Source organism: Clupea harengus, chromosome 16 (genome assembly GCF_900700415.2).
Source record: "Clupea harengus chromosome 16, Ch_v2.0.2, whole genome shotgun sequence".
Lineage (NCBI taxonomy): Eukaryota > Metazoa > Chordata > Actinopteri > Clupeiformes > Clupeidae > Clupea > Clupea harengus.
Window position 1 is genome coordinate 15,633,779 of NC_045167.1, and position 22,443 is coordinate 15,656,221.

The following is a 22,443-nucleotide window of genomic DNA, read 5'->3' on the forward strand; positions in this document are numbered from 1 at the left end:
ACCTGCACCACGTCCAGCACCATGCCAGCTGAGACTGTGCCGAAGCCAGCCAGCAGGAAGGGCACCACAATCTGCAGGGCCATGGCCAGGGGCGACTCTTTGGGCATGTTGCGTCCCATGGGTGGCCTCTCCATCTCCACTTCTTCCTCATCATCATCTTCTTCTTCTTCTTCATCCCCAACATCTTCTCCGTCCTCCTCCCCAGACAGCTCGCCATTAGGCAGCATGGGCTGGGTCTCGCTGAAGCGACCGTCTCCAAGGTCACCCGCCGACAGAGGTGAGCGGGGGGTGCGGTCCAAGTGCCGGTGGGCTCTGTTCTCGCGGTGGTAGCTGTTGCCTAGCACCAGGTCAGGCTTGGCGGAGCTACTACCAACACTGCCGCCGCCACCGGTCAGCTCGGACATGACCAGCCGCTCCTCCTGGAGGGCGCTGTAGCCTGCTGGCACCATGGTCTGCAGCAGAGAGGGCACACGGCCTCCGGACAGGATGCCCCAGCTATGGCCCAGACTGCCCACGGCGGAGGAGCCCCCAGTGGTGCGGAGGTTCATTATGCAGGTGGCAGCCAGGTTGGGTCATCTCCTTTGGGCTACAGGGTGGTGATATGGGAGGGGGACTGACTACAGTGGGTCCTTCCACATGGAACCTGGGATATGAAGACGAGCTTTAACATTCTCTCATCTGACACATACACACAAAAACGCCAGAGACATGCAAGTCCAGCTCCAACCTTCAAAGCTTCGTACAATTCACTAGCATTGGTCAGATGTATGTCCTGGATAGAAATTCTCCTTAATTGAAATTCTCCCACAGTACGTTATCTTCATTATTTAATGAGACTGCACCAAAATAAAATCTCAAACTTGAAATAGTTTTCTCGCCAGGCAAAGTGTTTTGTTAACATCACGTCAAGCTATTAACATTCGTAGCTGATTCCTTGTACCGTTAAGAAGTGAGAAGGGGCATCATACATAACTGTTCTGCTGTAACTTAGTGAAGCCGTGCTACGTCTGAACAGCAGTTCACGAACTCTCTGACAACACGTTTCAAGTGTTGCGCATGAACGTTTGCTAAACACCAAATAGGCAGGAATTTTATGTTTTCCATGCAATCAGATGCAACAGAAAACCACAGCCATAGAAATTACCCAAACTAGCTACTCGGGTTAGCTCACTCAGCTAGCAACCTCCAGCTAACGATGCAAGCAAATAAGTTATAATTTGCATTTCCCCCAAAATGCTCTAAGTTGCATAAGTATTTGTTAAGAGCCTTGTATTTCAGATATATAATCACATCTGAATTGCGCATTTGGCGTGCTCAAAAGGCGAGCAAATCTGAGACAAAATGTTCTATCTCGGTGGGATAAATAAAAAATTCCCCCCTAATGGAAACCATTCACGGGAGTACCACCCAGACACAAGCGAAATTCAGACAGAAAGATACAGTGACAAGTCCTAGTAATATTCAAAGAAAACAGAACGCTGGTCATCATGAAAAGCAACGTTCATTCTATAGCCTTACCTGAAGGACTGGTTCACTACGACGTAGAGGTACAAGATGATCTCTCGTTCTCTTGCTTCTCTGACAGTCTGTCGCGTCACTGTAGAAGTGCCACACAGCAGCTCATGCCAAGTGAGTCAGTACGCGTGCGCTCACCAATGTGTCCAATGAATTTTGGCTATTAAAGACAGGAAGTTGAATGTAATGTTTATATATCTTGAGGCTCTTGGAAGGTAAATACTTTTTAGTGCACACTAATATGACACCCCATGACACAAAACCTTTGTTTCTTGGATGGACAACGAAAGAACAACTTCGATAATTCAGGTATCTAAAGCCATTATTGAATGGGTAGAGACAACTGTCTTTTTAATTATTTTTTTACAATCATAAACATATTCATATCTGCGTAATGTCTACGATTACAACACGTGGCATCTGACACTTCCTATGGAACATGACCCTTTTAACCCATAGCCATGTCTATGTTTTAATTTAAACTATTAACAGAGCCTGTTCTCTGCCTCTATAAGAATCCACACCCACATCCATCCATAAGAGGGCGCGCTAGCAAAATAGCGCTTGTGAGCAGGACTGTGCGAAAGTTATTTACACGGAAGTGACTCTCACATGTAGCTGCTATGGTACCCCTGCTCGTCCATGTGACCACAGGAAAAATGGAAGAGACAACAAAAAATAAGCAAACAAGTTGTTCACAAGAATTACTTTCATGCGGGAATGGAGGAGGTAGGTTAGCTGGCAAAACTCGCGGGATTATAAGTCACTTTTGTCATTTCAGTACACTCGTTCAAGAGGTTAAGAAGGCGTACCAAGTTGGCAAACGTTAGCTAGCTAGCATAGTTAATATGTCCTTCCATTAAGTAGCATTTTGATTGAATCTACACCATCCTTCTACTAGACCGCATTTTGTCTAACAAGCTGATGTTACAGATGTTATCTTACTGTTTTTTTTATTTACTGTCTGACTTACCCAAGTATTTGTCTTCCTGTGCTACGCAGCCATCCATGAAAAACTCCTTTTGAAATCCAAAGTGCCTAGTAGGTCGGCCTCTCTTCAGACCACCAGAGTTCCTAGAAGTAATGGTAGGTTGTTCAGCCATTCCAGTGTGAATTTTATGACTGTTGAAGTGCAAGTTAATAAGCATGTTACACCTTTATTTGACTGTGTTCTTTTCAGTACTGGATAGGCTTCAGAGTTTTCTACCACAGATGGCCCAGGCTAATGAGTCCTTAAAGCAGCAGATGGAGTCGGTCCCTGCGGGACACTTTGACATTGAAAATACTGACGATGCAGAAAAAGTTATTGAAATGGTGAGTCAACTTAATGTACATGAAAAACCTTATAAAAAACTTTTGCTACAGGAAGTTGTTACTTTCTCCTTTTGTAACTGTTAGATGTTTTAAATGCATCACAGTTATGCCTTGTTACTTTGTGATATCTCAGACCTCCTTCGTGGCTGTGAAATCTTGAATCTTGTTGTTCATGTAATACTCAGGACGTAGCACTTGTGGAACTCAGTGACTCGGACAGCAACGCTGAATCATCGGAAGATGACAGCTCTGAGGACTGTTCGGACAATGATACAGAAGAGGAAGAGGAGAAACTCCAACTCCCAGGAGACTGTAAGAGGAAAAAGAGGGCCAATATTGAGATTGTTGATAAGGATGGAATGTAGGTTTTAACTCTGAACATTTCTCTTTGAGCATGGGACTCGGTTACATAACGTGGATGTTGTGACATCCACAGAGCAGGTGATCCCCCCCCCCCCCCCCCCCCCCCCCCCAGCCATTTTCACTATGGACTATCCCTGTTTGTGGGTGCATTTGTTCATCCTGAGTTGAATTCATGTAAAGAGGACCTATTTTGAAACTCCTACAACTGAGAAGATATGAGGCTGATGTGAGATTGTACCTGAACAGATGGGGTCATTTTTTGCTCAGTGGAATCTGTGCAAGAGACTATCAATGCTCTTTGTTGCTGAGGTGGAGTTGGTCACAGCAACAATGTCCTTTGCCTGAATGACTTGGTCAACAGGATAAAACATTCTTTAACATTTTTTACTGCATATTTTTTAGATCAAGTCATTGCAAGTTGTATCAATGTGCTAATACGTTGAAGATATGTTCCTGGGATAGGCCATGCTAGATTCAGGATCTGTCTCCAAATGCTTGCTTTCATTAAAAAAAGCGAAATCAAAGGAATATTTTGTGAAACTCTGGATCATCTTATCTGAACCACATGGTATGAATAGCTGTACCCCAGCAGTTGCCCCTAAAATAGTCATATGTGCAAGTGAAATTTACATGGAGTGATTTGTCTGATTTGCCTTTCACTATACATATAAATACTTTAATCTGCAGTACTGTACTTAAACCTGACATCATGGTGAAGCAGGTCTTATCACCTGGTTCCTTGACAGGGCAAAATGGTGATTGAGGGCATCGCCCAGAATCAAGGCAGAGCTCAGTAAAGGACACTGCTGGAGAATCACGCAGGTAGCATTCCCTTGTCCTTATATCTGTGGCAACATCGCCAAATCGCCATAGTGGAACAGCTATATCTTACGAATCCAGAGAGGAGTCTGGAATCTGTGTGTGATCTTGCACGGACAGTGTCTTTTAAATTATTTCTTTAAATTATAAATGTAAGATAATAGAAGAGAAACCAGCATATTTGTCTCTGATGGTGTGCATCTCTGTGGTCTGGTGGAGCTTTATTACAAAGGAGTCTTCAGATCTGAAATGCAGTGCTAAAAACATATAGACCAGATGTATAAGCAAGCACAGTGAAATAGAACATTGGGATTGTGGTAATACTTTAAAATGGTTTGATAAAACATGGTAATTTAAAGAGAAATACATTCCATTCCAAAGTGGGTATAAAAGCCATGCATTTGGAATTCACTTGACTTTAGAATCCACGCCATTTTAACAGAATGGCCAAATATTTTATTTGACATCCAAAACTGAAGTCCTCATAACAGTTTTGTTTGGATCTTCTTTCCTACCTCATACTAAAAAAAACAAAAAAAAACACGTAATATCTCTGTATTAACTAGTGCCAAGTGTGAGGTGATATTCTGTGATGGCATACATACATCACGTGGTTGTGGCCTGGTGTTAAAATGTAATCTTATAATTGAGAATATCTCTTGTGCTCTTTTGTTTGTCACTCTTATGATATACTGCCACAATTGGAAGGTATAGCATGAGGCATCTTTTTATACTCACATTGTCATCGTTAAGTTCAAATGGAAAATTACATTATGTATTAAGCCATTTAAAATGTCCCTTTAAAATTAACGAGGTAGACTTAAAGTTATATAAAGAAAGAAAAAAATGAATGGTGCATGATATAGGGGTAATATGTTGACATATTAGTATTGTTCACATGACCTTTTTCTATTGAATTGAATTAATGAGAGGGATAACCGATGCTACACATCATATCATTGAGACTTATTTCTTGCTATTCTAACTTCAGCTCTTGCAACTGTGACTTCCTATCTCACTGTTGCAAAACTGCCTTTTAAATCTCTGCAATTGTTGCAATGTCACAGATGAGATACCTAGTACATGGCATAATTTTTCTCATCACATAATCAGTTGGGCATGATACTCTCTGCCATCACTAGACTGCAGCATCTATTCTCCTCAAATAAAATATTTGTAAATACTTGATTTCAGTAAAAAACACTTAAATGTAAGGGGCCTGTACTACTAAAGTGAGTCTAAACTGTAAAACCCTGATTTCTTCAAACATCTGATATTTCTGTCTTTAAAAGCCAACAAATGACTACATAAAATGTCAAATATACATTTGAAAATATATTAAAATCCAAGGTGATGTTTACATTGTATGGGAACAGTCCGTTAAAAAAAAAACTACTCTTTTTTTTTTACAAAACGTATCTTGCAACATGATGACACATCCAGACCAGCCAAGTTTTTTATAGCATCAGATTTGAAAGAGCTGATTAGCTCCAACGTGGTTTGGGATGAGAAGGAAAAAGCAGAAAATAGTTCCTTGAACAGAACAGAGGCTTCCCTAAAGAATGTTTGTTTTTTTTCTTCTTAAAAAAAGGTGTAGGCACATCAACATAGTCGTTGCAGACTAAGCTTTTCACACAGCTTGAACGCAAGCCATTAGCCTAGCCAAGCCAAGCCAGAGCCGAGATGCTAGATCAACTGCCAGCAGGTCCAACCAGCATGACTGATTTGCCACCATAGAAAGTTCATAGAGGAAGCGGGGCTCAGTACTCCACAGTCACTGCTTTGGTCCTGAGGTATTCATGAAGAGCTTCCTCCCCTACGAACACAAGACACAGATACAGGCACGTTAGATTCAGACTGCCTTCAGTGTTTTCACTCCGTCTATGGTGCGTAATTTTGTTAAGTCAAAAAAGACAAAAGATTGAATACGGTCGCATAACTTAACCACAAAATCAAAGTGTGAAAGGGCCCAAGTCTGTAGAGAATGAGGTCATAATGATGTGCATGTTAAGTTGCTGCTGAATTGCAGATTTGAATTGTTGGTAGTTCTGATAAAAATGATTTGCCAAAAAAAGGCTTTAGTTAAATCACTGGTAATTTTAAGACTTTCATGAGATGTTGGCGTGCGTGCGTATGTGCGTGTGTGTGTGTGTGTGAACCCTCACCGAGGTCCTTCCCAAAGCCGGACTGCTTAAAGCCGCCAAACGGTGAAGCCACATCCGTCTTGTTGTAGGTGTTGATGAAGACGGTCCCTGCGTCCAGCCTCTCGCTCACGTACATGGCCTTGTTGATGTCCCGCGTGAACACTCCTGAGGCCAGGCCAAACTCCGTGTCATTGGCTCGGCTCAACACGCCATCGACGTCTCTGAAAAGTGAAGGAAGGATATGGAGAGGAGATGAAGAGGACGTGACCGATGGAGGACAAGACCGCTAAGCGAGTTAGCGGCCTGTGCCACTGAAGCAGCACTTGTATGGCATTAAAATGTACTCTGCCGAAGCATGCTTATAGGCTACAATGATTACTTAAAAATAGGACATTTGTAAATAACCATCTAGAACAATTTTTTGACATTATTTTAGACAGAATGACTAAAGCAGTGAGGGAGAATATGACATAAGCATACCCGTTCTTGAACTTAGACACCACCATGACTGGTCCAAAGGATTCTTCTTTGGCAATGAACATGTGATCCTCCACATCGGTGAACACTGTGGGCTCCATGAAAAAGCCTAGGGCACAAAGGAGGAAATCAACAAATCAAGTCTTGTGCACAATTCAGCACCATCAAGTATTCTCTCACTGTAGACTCACTCTTTCACTGTGTCTAAACCTCTTATTACAATCTCAAATGATCAAACACATTCAACACGATAGATCGATAGAATGATTTGTGATAGAATGGTAATGGTATATACTGTATGTGCAAGATAATCCTATGATTGTGATATCTAATCCTATTCAGAGCACTAGATCAATGTAATGATTTTTCATGTATCTCTGCCTTTGAGTCCTCAATCCTTGTTGCAACCCGTCCTTGTTTTCTTTCAAAGGGGAATGGCAGTACGCAATATTTTTCTTTGTTAAGCAAAAATGTCAGAATCCCATTCATTCGAGAGAGCGACCACAATCACATAACTTGTATTGCAGTATATTGTTTTAATTGCTTTATTTTATTATAAGTTAATGTTCTTGATGTCTTGTTGTGTGTAATTTATAAATTAAACTTGATCATGGGTATGTATGTACGTGAACAATATGGTGCTACTACCCGTGGTTTTGGCTGTCAGCAGCAGCAAAAGCTGTTCTTTTTGTTCCACCTCTACTGAAGACTGTTTGTGTGTGTGTGTGTGTGTGCGTTAGTCTAGAGGAGGTGGTGCTGAAGGAGAAGCTCACCTGGCCTTGGCACCTGTCGGCCCCCGTACACAAGCGTGGCCCCTTCCTTGACGCCGATGTCGCAGTACTCCACCAGCTTGTCCAGATGGGCTTTGTGGTTCTGGGGGCCGTGGTCTGTGGACCGATCCAGGGGGTCGCCGACCTTCATCTTCTTGACCTCTTCCACCTAGGACGGCCAGGGAAAAGATGAAGTAGGTGTGTGTGTGTGCTTGCGTATGTGGTACTGGGATGAAACGGTTAGGTGTCTGTGGGATTGTTAGTGTGGGTTGGTTGTGTAAAGGGTGGGCTGTTAGCTGTGTCCTTACCACTCTGCTGATGTACTCATCATGGATGGACTCCTCTACAAACAGGCGCCCTGCAGCGATGCAGTTCTCCCCCTTGTTGAAGTACACAGAGCTCATCCCCTACACACACACACAGAGACAAATAAATAAATAAATAAATAAATAAAGGCCAGATACAGAGATGAGTCTCTCACTCATTCTAGCATGAAGATCCATCTTCTCAACAAACATATTAGGAAGGATAACATAAATAGAAGTAAAATATGAATTATGTATTTATTATTTATTTATTTTTATTTCCATTGCACCATTAATAATTTACATTGTCTCAAAGCACCTGAACCTAATCTGGGGCTTCTGTAAGTTTTGAGACTGGTGAGGTGTAGTGGAGACAAGGTGACCTGAAGTCCACATTGTTTTGTTTTAAACTGGTTCCACACACAGCCCAGCCTGTTTAATCAACCCATCTGAGCATTTACATTTACGGTTTCAGCTCAAATCCTGAGCAGGGGCCTGTTCGTCGTAGGGTTGAAGCTAAGTTAATCAATTGGCCTTTTAGCCCGTTAAGATTAGCGAGCGGATTGAGAACAGCAAATATCGGTTCGTTAACGGCTGATCCGCATCCAAATCATGTGGTTAATTTCAACCAGGCTAAACTTATCATGGCATTTGCGCGTGCACGACCTACTTCAAAAGGCAGGAAAGGTCGATCACCAAAACAATGATTTTCTAACGGTATAATGGTTCTAAACTCAAAGAAAAGGGCTCTTTTTTTCTCCGCTGGCGAGCAGGAGATAAACATGAACGCTTATGAAGAATACAAGACCATAATCATGGCAAAATTCAACACCGCCACCGCTGTGAAAGCAAGGTGTGTTGGGATGTTTATAGGGTGATATCTATGTATGAAAACCTGACGGCAAGTGTCAACTGGTACAGAGGATTCCTCTACCGGTTCGGAACTGCAAGGTTGCTAGTTCGAATCTCCTCTCCTCCTTCCTCGATGTAGTTTTACATTTCCTTGTAAGTCGCTTTGAATAAAAGTTAAATGACTAAATGTATTAATAACAAATGCAATAAATTGAAGCAGTGAAAATAAATTGTCTGTATTTCTCTCTATTCTTATCATGAGTCCACCTTAATCATTTTCTACAATAATGATATGCTATGGTGTACTAATAACACTCATATAATTATGAGTGCTTTGTTCTCCGCATCACCGACACTACAAAAATGTACCACTTGCAAAAGAGCGCAAGACAGTCAATGTTCGACTGTGGTGTTTGCAATAAATGACTCGAGAAGGTCTTGTAAATTAATTATTCCTTGTCGGCTGAATCGGTAGCGCTCATACAAGAACTAATTATGGAATAATGGATCTTGGCGATCGCAAAGAACTCTCTCCCTACGCTAATCTAACTAGATATCTAATATCAGTCCTTGGTCAATGGGATCCCTCCTTTTTCCGGGGGTGTGGCAAGCTTATCCAGCTACACTTAAGTTAGCCTGCGCTGGAGCAGGTTAGTGCTAATTGATATGTTACTATGGTGATTTATCAAAAGTTGCTTCCACGAACCAAAAAGAGGCGCGTTTTTTATCTTAGCCTGAAAATTAGCTCGCTAAACCGCTTAGCGAGCTACGACGAATACCCCCCAGCTCTGTCTCCTCTGTGTGTAAATAATTGCACACTGGCTTGTTGTAGTGGACTGGCTACAGTAAGTTATGTGTGGAGCATAGCTCACCATGCGCACAGCCTTGTCCATGTCACAGTCGCTGAAGATGATGAGGGGGGATTTCCCGCCCAGCTCCAGAGACACCTTCTTCAGGTTACTGACCGCACAGCTGGGACAGGAAATGACACGCGTCAACGGAACGGCCAAGAGAGACCACTTAAGTGATAAAATCTGATACTGGGAATATTATAGAGAACTGTACTAGTCAGGGGTTACATTTAGTTTAAGTATGAGCTGTAAGACTTAATTAGTTGAAATAACATTTAAAAAACAGGCCTCGCAAAATCACTTGAGATAGCACACTGATACTGGTGAACATTAAAGAGCACTTTCCTAAGCAGGAGTTGTGTTTAAGCATGAGCTACGAGACTTATTTTGTTGAAGAGGCACTTTTGTTTACCGTCATTTTAACATTTAAAAATGTTCAACAATTACATCAAGGTACTGATGATGCAATCCGTCAGTACCAATGCCCTCACGAGTGAAAGAGACAGGAGGCAGGTGACTCACCTCTTCATGATCTGTTTGCCAATGGGAGTGGAGCCAGTGAAGCCCAGTTTACGGATGTCAGGATGATCTGCCAACCTCTGGCCAACCATGCCCCCTAACAGACAGACAGACAGAGAGACAGAGAGACAGAGAGAGAGAGAGAGAGAGAGAGAGAGAGAGGAGATATGTGAGAGAGAGAGAGAGAGAGAGATGATGTGAGATTGATCGAGTAAGTATTGGGGGAACTCATTTGACACTACTGACACAGTACGTCATTGGTAGTAGAATACTGGACTCTGAGAACTGTACCTGAGCCAGGCACAATGTTGATGACGCCTTTGGGGATGCCAGCTTTGGCAGCCAGCTCAGCAAACTTCAGCGCCGTCAGAGGGGTGACCTTTGAGAGGAATGCACAGCATGTAGAGGTCAGATGTAGGAGTTTACTGTTTCTTTACTGTGTGTACGGTTCTGCCATTATTTTTTAGAGGGAAGGCAAAGCTGAATGGGTAGGAGATCTAAGAACCAAGGTTATTATAGTTTTGCATTTTTCACTAGTTTTTATTTTTATTTCGTTTGGCTTTTTGTTTTTAATTTCAGTTTAGTTTTAATTCGTTTTTAATGCGGGTTTGCTAGTTTAGTTTCTATTTTTTGAAAATACTTAGTTTGAGTTTTGAGTTTTTATTAGTTTCAGTATTAGTTTTAGTCTTTACCGCGGAATGCAACAGACCAAGGGGAGGCCAGTCAGGGAAGCTTATTTTTTTTGCTTGCAAAACAAAATGCTCAAAATGAATAGAAGATACAAGCTATAATAAATAATATGTAATAAAAACTCACCAAACATACCATTTAAAAAAAAAGTATTCACTTAGGACAGATGAACAGCCAACCACAAAAGACAACTATGAAAGATCTGTGTCAGACGTGTGTCAGTCAGAATTTGCGCATGTCCTGTTCAAACAGACTGGAGACAGCGAGACGGTGAGGCAGCGACGAGCTGTGCCTCATCTCAGATTGCGCAATCCCTCACAAACTGGGTTGAGCGCATGTGTAGAACCTATTTAGTTTTGCTGATCTGACGTAAAGCCGCAGTGAAAAAGCACGGAGAGGAGGCAAACAGTGCCAAAGGCATACGCTGTACCTCTGCTTCAATGAAGGGAGCATGAGAGAGCCCACCGGTCGGGTTTATGCTTGTTCTGCGTATATTTGACCTCGACTACGAAAATGGAAGATTCTATAGCTAAGCTAAAGCATTTCTCATAACTGGACTTTCAATCAAAACGTGAATTGATCAATAATGGGAGACCAATGCCGTAGCTAAAAGGTATGCTTCAAACGACGGGACAGAAGATAACTCGGTCGACTTCACACCCAAAGCCAAATTGCTTTGAAAATATTTTTAACCTCAAGAATAGATTTTGGTTTTGGACGTACAGCGGAGACCCTCAGGGGGCCTGTGCAACTTCGTAAGAGTTCATATTCACGAGTACATAATCACACATATTAAGTTCATCACAAGCTAGCAGCTGCCAACTGTATGTGTACCTTACCTATGTGTGTGTAAAGAATGCTGATATGAAAAACAACCAGTTGTCAATGTGCAAGCTGCCAATTGAATGGTGATTTAAGCTACTGTACTGTATTGGGTTTATATATTTGTAAATCTGACTCTGAAGTGCCTCACCAGCCACGAACCCCACCGCACGTTACTTTTCCAAGTAGCCTAATCCCAAATAGCACTGTCGCTTTCTCCCGACTTTTGCCGCCATGAAACCAGGTGAGGGGCGTGTACTAAAAGTGGTACGGCGGAAGATAGACTAAATTGTATTAAATAAATTGACAATTTTCTCTATAATTCTATTTTATTTTAGTTAGTTTTGTAAAGACACAATACAGTTTCAGTTAGTTATCGTTTTTTTATAAAGCCTCGTTTTTATTTCAGTTAACGACAAAAAAAAAAAAAAACACACCTCGTTTTCGTTTTTTCGTTAACTATAATAACCTTGCTAAGAACAAGCACGCATTGTAATGTAATGTAATGTAAACTGGATGTGTGTGTGTGTATGTTTAGCGGGGATTTCTGCGTGTATATGTGTGTTTTACCTGAGCAGGTTTCAGGACAAGGGTATTCCCAGCGGCTAGACAGGCGGCACTCTTCCACGCCAGCATCATAAGGGGGTAATTCCACGGGATAATTATAGCGCACACGCTAACAGAGACAAATTGACATTTTAAATACACGCAGCACAGCAGACTGTAACACTACATTCAACAAAGTCTGCATCTCATTGGCTGTTTTTCCTGTCACTCACCCCAGGGGCTCTTTCTTTGTGAAGGTCAGGTTGCGATTGGGCCTGGCCTGATTGATGGGGATCGTCGTGCCCTGGAGAGAAACAGGATATGATGTCAGTGTGAGGAGGTGACATGGACAAACACACTGGATCACGCATGCACACTCGCATGCACACTCACACGCACACTCACACGCACACTCACACGCACGCTCACCTGAATTTTGTCGCACCAGCCAGCGAAGTATCGAAATGTCTGGATGGACATCCCTACGTGTGTTTTGAGGGCCAGTGTGTACACGGCGCCGGAGTCCATGGATTCAATGGTGGCCAGTTCCTCTTGGTGCTGCTCCATCAGGTCTGCAAGGCTGGGGAGGGAGACCCGTAAAGAGGAAGAGTTAGTCTATACGCAAGTGCTTGTATGTGAGACCATGCAGGCTGGAGTTTAGGAAAAGGGACCATTAGTCTATGTGTTGGTAAGTTACATTTAAAAAAAATAAATTTTAATGTATGTGTATATGATTGTGTAGGAGTGATTTTCATGTTTTTTTTTTTGTTGTTGTTTTAAGTAAAACAAATTTCATTATGTGTGGTCATTGTCAATGCCGTCCTCCAGGGGGCGATGGTAGTGAGCGCTCACTTGTAGAGCAGTCTGCCACGGTCACGGTGGTTCATTCTGCCCCATGGTCCCGTCTCGAAGGCGTCCTTGGCTGCTGCCACGGCCCTGTCCACATCACCCACGGAGGCATGTGCCACCTTACAGATCAACTGAAAATAGGAGACACAGACTTGATGCATGTGATGTGTGTCAACTTGATCATTATACTATTTCAGTATTTCCACGTGTATGAAAGCATGTGCTTTAGTGGGGGAGACAATGTCTTGTGTGTTTCAGTGTGCATGCATCACAATATCAGGGGTGTGTGTGTGTGTGTGTGTGTGTGTGTGTGTGTGTGTGTGTGTGTGTGTGTGTGTGTGTGTGTCTTGTACATCATGTGTGTTTGTCTTTTGAGTGTGCGTGAGAGTGTGTGCATGCTCTATACTCACAGAGCCATCTGTAGGGTTGATGGTGTCACTGGTCTTGCCGTTCTCTGCGTCATCAAACTTGCCGTTGATAAAACACTGGGTAGGCATCTTCACAGTCATGTTGTTGACGTCTTTAATTGCCTGCATTGAAAAATGAGAAAAGCAAATATGGTTTATTTTAGGGGTAAGGGGAATTAAAGGCAGATGGGGGGGAGGGGGAGGTTGGGTTTAGGGAGAGAGAGAGAGAGAGAGAGTATGGGTGTGTATGTGTGTAAAGACTAGATACTCACATAATCGATAACCATCTCCTCCTCCTGGTCCTCCCCTCTGAAACGGCGCACAAACATCTGGATGAAGTCCTGGAAGGTGGTGGCCATGTACACGTCCTCAGTCTGCAGCTCCACACCTCCACACTTCTGCTTCATTTCCTCCACCAACCTACACACATACACACACACACACACACACACAATTCATTAGGCAGCCAGAATGAAACTAAAGATGATCACCCGACGCAGTGCTAGAAGCTTGTGCCAAGTAGATCTGCCTGGTGACATACTGACCTCACCACGTCCATAGAGGCCGCCCCAGACTTGAAGAAATCTGTTGTGTCCTCAATGGCAGAGACGTTACTCAAGATGCCCTTCCAGATGGCCTGGTAAAGAAGCATCAAGTGAGTAGTGAGAATAAACACACACACACACACACACACACACACACAGTTTACAGCTTGGAGATTAGTGTAGAGATCACTTGTGTAGAGAGCAGCGGCACACAGACAGACAGTCACAAACACACACATATGCATACCAGCAGTAGACAGCTTGCAATACACAAATAAGCATCATAGATCACTTGGACACACACACACACACACACACACACACACACACACACACGTCCTACCCGGATCTCCTCAGCCATCTTCTTCTCCTCGTCTGTGAGCTCCACGCTGCTGCTCTCTCCAGAGGAAAAGTACTTGGAGGCAGCAATCATCTTCCCATCCTCGAACTGCAGGTTCTTCACTTGGACCTGCAGACAGATGCACACAGGTGCTAAAACACACATCTAAAACTCACACTCTCTGCCAATCTATAGACAGTATTGATATGTGTGTCATCTATGCATATATCTTGTTTCCTCCATGTATACAAGTGTCCACTCTCGCTCTCACACTCTGGCTCTCACACACACTCTCACACACACACTCACTGCTTTGCCGTCGGTTCCAAACAGCACAAGGCCCCCGCTGGTGATGAGCCCGGGCTGGGCGGCCCCTTCCACCTCCAGAGGTTGGCCCTTAGGCACCACATCACCCAGCCGAGACGAGCCATACAGAGTCACCGTCTGCACAGACAAAACACACACGCCATGTCATTTCTAAAGCATGTAGTAAAGACGCCCTCACTGAAAGAGCAGAAGTAGTTCTGGAATAACCCACAGCCACATTAACTGACCATTGGACGAAGTGAAGTACATATATGAGGTGTATTCAAAATAAATAGAAACAGAGTTGTGTTTCCCTAAATCTAAGCAAAAATGCTGTGAGATATTTCACCATGCCCATAAGCTTGTTCCCTTTTCACCAGTGACACTTCTGTACTCTTAACAAAGAGAGTAGCATACTGACCATTGCAAAACAATGACTGGTGTTAGTTGAGCAGCAAATACGAAACTAAATTGTCTTGAAACACACAAAACAAACTAGTGATTATACCACTTTGAACGTGCCTCCACATCACTCAGACTGATCATCAGACATGCATCAACAACAGCAGATGCAACACACAACTGTAATTCTTGCCTACTAAATCATCATACCTATCCAGATGCGGTTCTCTTATATTATTATATATATATACTCTTATATTATACTCTTTTATATATATTATATGCCTCCTTGTTTGCTCCTTGTTTGCTTTATCGCTTGATAACAGACTTGATGTATATTCCCATTCTGTCAGGAGTGCACACGTGTGACTGAGAGCATTGGATGGAGAGGCAGTAAACTTATTCAGGTATATGGGAGAAACATAACCAGTGTAAATATTTAGCAGTCTAAAAAATCTCATACATACACACACACACACACACACACACACACACACTAACGGAATGAAATGAACACATGGAACACAACTGAAAACACACAAAAACACATTCCCGCCCAAACATAAAATCCACATCCAATCTGGGAACATTGTCTTTCAGTGAAACTACATTAAGTAATCTCTTCATGTGCAGGCCACTAGCACATTCAGTACCCCTGTTCCCAAGATTGGCCTTGTTATTTGTGTGCTTAATGGGGAACTACCTGTCCATCAATGACAGTCCAGGCTCCAGGGACTTTGTCATGACCGCGGATCCAGTTGTGGATGGCCTCAGCTGGCTGGGCCAGATTCACCTACAGCATAGCATAGCATAGCATAGCATAGCATAGCATAGCGAGAGAGAGAGAGAGAGCGAGAGAGCGAGAGAGAGGCAGGGGGGGAGGTCGGAAACAGAGGAGAGTGTCAGTCTCTGTGTCTGTTTTTCTCTCAGCTAGCCAAAACTGACCTGTCATATAAACTCCTTTCAGTCCAACACATTCTCTCTTTTGCTCTCAAACACAAACAAACTCACAACACACATACATTCACGCGCCCACATATATAGACATATTCATTTCTCAGTCCATGCAGAGTGTCTTTCCAGGAAAGGGCAGCATGATCCAACAGCTGGACGGCGGTTGTGCAACGCACGGGGCTGTGCGCCCAAAAATAACTCCCCAAAGCCCAGGTCTCCAGAATCTCATTCCTTCTCTCTTACTACACCCCTGTTATTCTTCACGTACACTCTCACACACACACACGCATGCGTGCTCACGCCCCCAAAACCACCCCTAAGCTATTCCTGCGGCCTAATACACCTCCCCCATTCCTTTCAAAAGTGGAATTTTCCACACTGCGTCATGTAAGGACACTTTGCAATACGACTTTCTTCAGTCATTAACAGACTAATTACAAACAATGAATTAATACTATCTTGATGACCCACACCCCTTTAAAAAAACTGACCATGAATTAGTATTCAACACTAAGTATTGTATAACTAACTAGTTATAAATGACTGGCACCCCGATCTGTGTCTGACCTTGGAGTTGGACTTCTTCTGGATCCCTTCGTATGAGGCTCCTTCCTCTGGTTGGGTAATCCGAGGTGCTTTCCCATCTGCAATCAGATTCACAGACTCCACCTACCAAACACACACACACAGTCAATATCAACCAAAAGGGCCCACTGTCAACATCAACATAAGCACAAGCAGCACATACAACATCAACGCACACACAACATACTGTGACCATCTACAAAGACAAGCTGTGAATACAAGCAGCACACCATAAACATCAACCACTACAATCACATACTCTCACTCAACATTAATGTAAACCTGCAGAGTACTGCAAGTACACACAAACATGGATGTTACATAGAAAGTCAAAATGAAGTCAAAGTTGAACACTGTCTGGGTAAAACCGGTGCATAACCTGGAGGCAGACATAAACAAAGCCTGGGAAATCATGGTGTTAAAGTGTAGCAATGAAGCAATGTGCTTAAAGCACTTACATAATATGTGTTGAAATGTGACCTTGTGAAGGATAAATAAACACATACATGTAGTTCACTAAACTGGCCAAGAGAATCTGTGTCTCTGTACCTCTGCATACCAGACAAGATCCAGGACACTAAAGTTCAGACCAAACCCTCTATTACGACAGAGACGAGGGGTCGGAAGGCAGGTTGCCATAGTTACCATGGCCTTGATGCCCTCGGGGTAGAGGAAGCGGTTGTAAATGCTGTCCACGGTGTCGTTGGCCTCCACGTCACACTCCTTCTGCAGCAGGATGGGGCCTGTGTCCAGCCCATCGTCAGCCCAGAAAATGGAGAAGCCGGCCTTCTTATCCCCCTCGATCAGAGTCCTGGGGAAGGAGACAGAGGAGGTCGTTAGTCAACACGGAGTGAGGACATGTTCTTTTGCCATGCCTTGAGGTCAGACTTTTTTTTTTGCCAGGTAGGAATGCTCAATCTGCATTTAAGTTCTACATTATGTTTTCATCACGGTTAACATATCAATCTCCTTATTGATCTTTTTTTTTTATGAAAAAAGTCTGTCTTTCTCTCTCTCACGCACAACAGGGAAACGGCTTTCAAAGTTAAAATGTATTATCTGCAATTCAACGTCAATCTACCATGTAATGTTAATGTATACTATACATAAACATCTGTCTCCTTTTGTATTCTTCTCCTGTCTCACTGGCCTGTTTCTCTGACATGTACTTGTCAGATTCACTAACTCTTGTACTGTTTGTTGAACTTCGAAAAAGTAGACAAATCCAGATAGACTGACCTTAAAACTCTGTCTGTCTGTCTGTCTGTCTGTCTGTCTGTCTGTCTGTCTGTCTGTCTGTCTGTCTGTCTGTCTGTCTGTCTGTCTGTCTGTCTGTCTGTCTGTCTGTCTGTCTGTCTGTCTGTCTGTCTCTCTCTCTCACACAAATTAAGACATACAGACAGCTCTCCTTACCAGTTAATAGCAGATGCACCCCTGTGTTTGGGCAGGATAGAGGGGTGGTAGATGATGGAGCCGTGCTTGGGGTGGTCGATGACGTTCATGGGGATGAACTGTGAGCAGAAGGGCATGACGTTCAGATCGGCGCCCACTGCCTTGTAGGCCTCCACCACCTCGGGGATGGGCTTGCCCTTCACGCGCCAGCGCGGGAACTTGAACACCGGCGTGCCGTCCTTTTCCGCCACCAACGCTGATGAGGGGAGAGAAAGGTCAGATGGATTTTTGCCAGGATTATAGACTTGTGCACAGGAGCATGCCTATTTTCAGATGGTGTCCAGCATTTGAATGGGTTCCAGCATAAACATGTGGTGTCACTAGAAAAGCCACTGACCCCCAGTTTAGTTTTAAAACACAATCTGATGTATTAATGCATCCAAAAAATACAACACTGACAGATCAAACTTCTTTCATCTTCAATCTAACAACATTGGTGAGCATTCCAACATTAACTCTACAAGCACGTCAGTAAACCTCTTCTAGTTCTATGGAGTAGTAGTACAGTGGATTATACCCCTTACACTGAGAAGTAACACTAGATCACATGGCCTGATTTCTAATCTCTGATTTCTAGATACACTTGCTTACTACATGGTTGAGGCAATAACATTCAGTCATCTTTTCACGTCGGGTCATTCTTGATCTACTCATCTTCCTTCCTAATGGTTTGTACGATTCTACAAAGGGCTTATCAGGGGTAGGCCCTAGTCCCAAGTCAACCACAAGGTAAAGAGCTGTCTGACCGGGTCTCCCAGTCTAACTCAGCTGCAGAGTGGCTCAGCTGGAAATCTGTCCGAGCCGCTTCTTTTTACAGTCCCGTATTTTTGGCGTTCAGCCCGGCACAGAGTGTCACTGCTGATACGGAGAGGGTTTGTGTGTTTGAGTGAGAGTGGGTGTGTGAGAGGGTTTGTGTGTTTGAGTGAGTGGGTGTGTGAGTGGTTGTGTGTGTATGTGTATAACTATGTGGGAGAGAGTTCCGGTCTTCCCCGGTTTAACCCAGTTCAGCGCAGGCTGTCGGCTGCGTCAAGCCAACTAGAGGAGGGTCAGACTGTGAAACCCACACTTGACCCCACCTGTTCGTCACAAATTATGCACACACTCTCTGTCTGTCTGCCTGTCTCTGACACTGACACACACACTCTTATTATCAATACTTATTTAAATTTGACCTAGCAGTTGTTGCTCTCCTCTAATCACACACACACACACACACACACACACACACACACACACACTGAACACCATAAACTGTCAGTAACATTTAGTCAGCACAAGCATGGAACTCAAATCAAATATTTTCCTTTCTCTTAAAACTGCGCACTATCCCCAAAACAGTGACACACAAACTGCTGACAAAGACGCTCTTTTTCACTCAAGAGCCCCACGAGAGCTTTCTTAGCCACACATGGCTCCATCCCTACTTAGCCACGCTGGCTTTGGCAACTCCGGCCAGAGAGCGATATCACAGCATCTTAAAGTTCCTGGTGAGAGCATGAGAGGAAACTGGCGCTGCATCTGCCAAAAGCAAATAGCAGAGCGAGCTCTGGACTGAGGCCACGGTTGAAACAGCAGAAAGGGAGGTTTCAGGGAGAGCAGGGCTCTGTGTGTGTGTGTGTGTGTGTGTGTGTGTGTGTGTGTGTGTGTGTGTGTGTGTGTGTGTGTGTGTGCATGGCCCCCCGGCCCAGAGGGGATAGAGGCTGCCGGGCCACTGGAGGCTGAGGCTGCACTTTAAAACGGCCTGCTACCGGTCCTCATCGTGGACTTGCTTAACCCCATGGAAAAGCGTCATGTTCATTAATTTTAGTGCTGTGATATTTTGTATATATTGTGACTGGTACTCATGGCAGCATCATTAAGACTGAGAAACTGCACACAAAGGCAGCAGAAGTACAGTCATCCGACATAGCGGCTGGGTGCACCAATAAGATGTAGTGTTGTCTATATGCATGTGTTGTGTGATGTATTCTAGGAAATCCTGAAGCATTCTGGGTAAACATGTTTGTGGCTCATGGGCCGAGGGACTTTTCACCTCACTGCCTCGCTGTGTTCACTCGCGCTCCCCTGTCCTAAAACAATGAGCTCATTCTACTGGACAAGCTGGGCAAATACTTCTCTTTGTGAGAACCCCCCAGAGTTAACATTGACTCTCATCTCTGCTGCACAACACAAACATAAAACACACATACATGCACACACACACACACACACACGCACACGCACACGCACACGCACACGCACACGAAAGTTTACATGTGCGGGGAGTTCTAATCAGGAAGCTCATGACAGGACAATAAAGGGTATTCAGGACAACATTATCCATCGTTAGAAATCATTACCCAAGGCGATGGCTCTAATTCTTTCTGCAAATTCCACAAATTCAATTTAAAGGGCCTGAGACAGTAGAAAGCTTGTGTGCTCCCTCTCTGTCTCCCAGGCAACAGGGGGAGAGGCACTGTCACTCACCCAGAGGGTCTGCCTTGCCATCCTTATCTGGAACTGTGAACACGCCCACCACCTTGTGGCCTTGTTTTCGTAGGCTGGAGTACACCTCCTGCCCAAACAAGCTCTGTCCAATTAGGGCTAGTTTCAGCTTATTTTGGTAGTAGGGCTGTGTCAGGGAAAATAGCAGACAGAAGACATAGTATTGAATACTCAGTAAAGACTTTATAACAGACATGAGAGGGTGGTTATGAGTTGTAAAAGCTTAACATTTTGCATTATCATTCAAACCCGATACCTATTTCTACTTCATACCAGTTAGATAAAAAAAAAACATTCTGCGTACTCTACACACGTGGATGAGATGCAAAACTTTTACTGTTCATCACCGGATTGTCTCCTCCTCCGTGTTATAAAAGAAAGACACACACAGAGAGAGAGAGAGACACACGCAAAACAACTTCGTGCCAGCACCAATGTTAGACCACACACTCCCCCTTTGGCAGTCTCACGACAGGCCATTAATCTTCAGGAAAGTCTCTACGTTCTTGGAGTGATTTGAAAGGGACACGATACTTTTAACCAGGTTCAGTGCTGCCTGCTGTAAAACAGACATTAACGTACTCTTATTACAAATGGAAATTAAATAACGGTTGTGGCCCGCTTTACTGACTCCTCTATCGCAAAGCGTCCAGACACAGATAACGTAGTGAACATGCTCCATCGAAAACACTTACTCCACGTTACCCACCACGGTCTGTCATCGTTTCACTGCAGTTATTACAACTGGACATAGAACAGTTCCTTCATTGCAGTTGCAATTGCAAACACTAATGTTTATCATACTATGTGCAGTTTTACCAACGTCAAGAAGATACTAAACAAATGCATTGCAACCTGTCTTTGATAAACCTACTGTGTTGCTCGCGATTTACTTTTGGGGCTCCACAGCTAGCATTAGCTTAACTCCACCAGCGTAACCCGACCCCGGACAGATTTTCTCCTCTTGCTGATGCAACTCGCTCAAGATCTGTCCACTAGTAGTAGCTAGCTAATGCAATGCAGCCACGACAGCGTGCAACGACAACGTGGCGAGACAACTCAAACTCTTGGGTGACATATGCTTGTGTAGCATTGTTAAACTCCTCAAAGCAAGGCATAAATGCCCTATCCGGTTATTTTACAAATATGTACATATCCTGAAACGTCACTTGTTCAATGCTAATCTGACTGACTGGTCATAGGCTTCTGACAGTGTCGGTTCCTGTCTAAAGACAAATATGGCATTGAATGATTCACGTGTGTTTGGGGATGTAACATTTTGACATCTTCACCATGACAACGTTTACCTATTACATTAGCAAGCTAGGTCCTCTGGCGAGCGAGCTCAATAAACCCCCAGTCATTCATTCGTTTTTAAGAAGACAGAAACAAGAATGTGGCGAAACAGGTTGATGCCAAAAGAAGCGTTACTCACAGAGCTTGTGGAAAATTTCCTAATGATGGTGCTTGCTGTCCACAACATGGCGGCAAATTAAAACAGCACAAGATAAAAGGTTGCTAAAATTATGAGACCAACAGGGTTTGGGGACGTGCGTTTCCAGCTGACGCACACCTGCCTTCGAGTGGGACAGTGGCAAAAGATTCGGCTTGCTAGAGCTAGTTTATATTCGACGTGACTCGCAGGCGAGGCAGCGTGCGTGCGTGCGCGCTCACGACGCCTACTTCCTCAACGTGATTGCTTTTGCAGTGTAATTCCTGTCTTATGTTATACATTTTTTTAATTCAAAGTGTTTCTGATGCTTAAATGTAACGCAGTGTCTACTCCAAGGTGTTGACAAGCGGCAGGAGCCTGCCATGGTGACAAACCATAGTTTTTACTACATGATGCCGCCCTCACTACCGCTCATTTGAATAGCAGAAAAAATCATTCCTTTGCCTCTTCCTCTTCAGACACACACACACACACTTGTCAATTATGTACGGCCTAATTGGGCCAATAAGATGCAAATTTCATTTAAAACAGCAATACGGAGTTCTGTTCCAAAACTAGTATGCTAACTACCTAAAAGGCATGCAAAAACCTTGCAAACACCACCAACAGCCCAGCTGAAGAAGCTTGCCAACACACCAACTGGTGTCTTTTGGCAGTATAGCTGCCAATGTCATGTGTG

At 43.7% G+C, this 22,443-nt stretch overlaps 3 protein-coding genes across 5 annotated transcripts in view; 1 reads left to right on the forward strand and 2 right to left on the reverse strand.

Annotated features, from left to right (window-relative positions):
• The window catches only part of slc41a2b (solute carrier family 41 member 2b), a 31,803-nt gene extending 30,160 nt beyond the window's left edge, over window positions 1-1,643 (reverse strand). The window contains exons 1-2 of the mRNA XM_012823497.3: window positions 1,519-1,643; window positions 3-643 (exon numbers count right to left, since the gene is read on the reverse strand). Of these exons, the coding sequence (XP_012678951.1) occupies window positions 3-548 (546 nt within the window). The 5' untranslated portion in view covers window positions 549-643; window positions 1,519-1,643. The remainder of the gene's footprint in view (window positions 1-2; window positions 644-1,518) is intronic.
• Window positions 1,644-1,716: 73 nt separating this feature from the next.
• nopchap1 (NOP protein chaperone 1) lies at window positions 1,717-3,284 on the forward strand. Of its 2 annotated transcripts, none has more exons than XM_031583288.2 (4): window positions 1,717-1,824; window positions 2,518-2,601; window positions 2,696-2,829; window positions 3,015-3,284. In XM_031583288.2, the coding sequence occupies exons 1-4, from the start codon at window positions 1,767-1,769 to the stop codon at window positions 3,192-3,194; spliced, it is 456 nt and encodes a 151-aa protein (XP_031439148.1). In that variant the 5' UTR covers window positions 1,717-1,766; the 3' UTR covers window positions 3,195-3,284. The 2 variants fall into 2 exon arrangements, with proteins under 2 accessions (XP_031439148.1, XP_012678974.1); XM_012823520.3 differs by lacking the exon at window positions 1,717-1,824 and adding an exon at window positions 2,061-2,244.
• Window positions 3,285-4,191: 907 nt separating this feature from the next.
• On the reverse strand, window positions 4,192-21,927 carry aldh1l2 (aldehyde dehydrogenase 1 family, member L2). Of its 2 annotated transcripts, none has more exons than XM_012823543.3 (23): window positions 21,747-21,927; window positions 20,294-20,438; window positions 17,789-18,023; window positions 17,021-17,186; window positions 16,358-16,459; window positions 15,540-15,629; window positions 14,438-14,572; window positions 14,132-14,257; window positions 13,789-13,880; window positions 13,516-13,663; window positions 13,247-13,366; window positions 12,840-12,967; window positions 12,417-12,567; window positions 12,221-12,291; window positions 12,012-12,117; window positions 10,221-10,308; window positions 9,933-10,026; window positions 9,432-9,531; window positions 7,711-7,809; window positions 7,406-7,571; window positions 6,636-6,741; window positions 6,177-6,376; window positions 4,192-5,827 (listed from the first exon to the last, which is right to left on the reverse strand). In XM_012823543.3, the coding sequence occupies exons 1-23, from the start codon at window positions 21,792-21,794 to the stop codon at window positions 5,772-5,774; spliced, it is 2,772 nt and encodes a 923-aa protein (XP_012678997.1). In that variant the 5' UTR covers window positions 21,795-21,927; the 3' UTR covers window positions 4,192-5,771. The 2 variants fall into 2 exon arrangements, with proteins under 2 accessions (XP_012678997.1, XP_042566059.1); XM_042710125.1 differs by lacking the exon at window positions 21,747-21,927 and adding an exon at window positions 21,186-21,528.
• Window positions 21,928-22,443: the final 516 nt, after the last annotated feature.

Coding starts and splice junctions, on each gene's coding strand:
- nopchap1 (XM_012823520.3), top strand. CDS start 2,139: ATGGTACCCCTGCTCGTCCATGTGACCACAGGAAAAATGGAAGAGACA. Junction 2,245..2,517: donor TTCATGCGGGAATGGAGGAG/GTAGGTTAGCTG, acceptor TGTGCTACGCAG/CCATCCATGAAAAACTCCTT. Junction 2,830..3,014: donor CAGAAAAAGTTATTGAAATG/GTGAGTCAACTT, acceptor TGTAATACTCAG/GACGTAGCACTTGTGGAACT.
- aldh1l2 (XM_012823543.3), bottom strand. CDS start 21,794: ATGTTGTGGACAGCAAGCACCATCATTAGGAAATTTTCCACAAGCTCT. Junction 17,187..17,788: donor GGTGCATCTGCTATTAACTG/GTAAGGAGAGCT, acceptor CTCCTTCCCCAG/GACTCTGATCGAGGGGGATA. Junction 9,532..9,932: donor GGCAAACAGATCATGAAGAG/GTGAGTCACCTG, acceptor TTCCTGTCCCAG/CTGTGCGGTCAGTAACCTGA.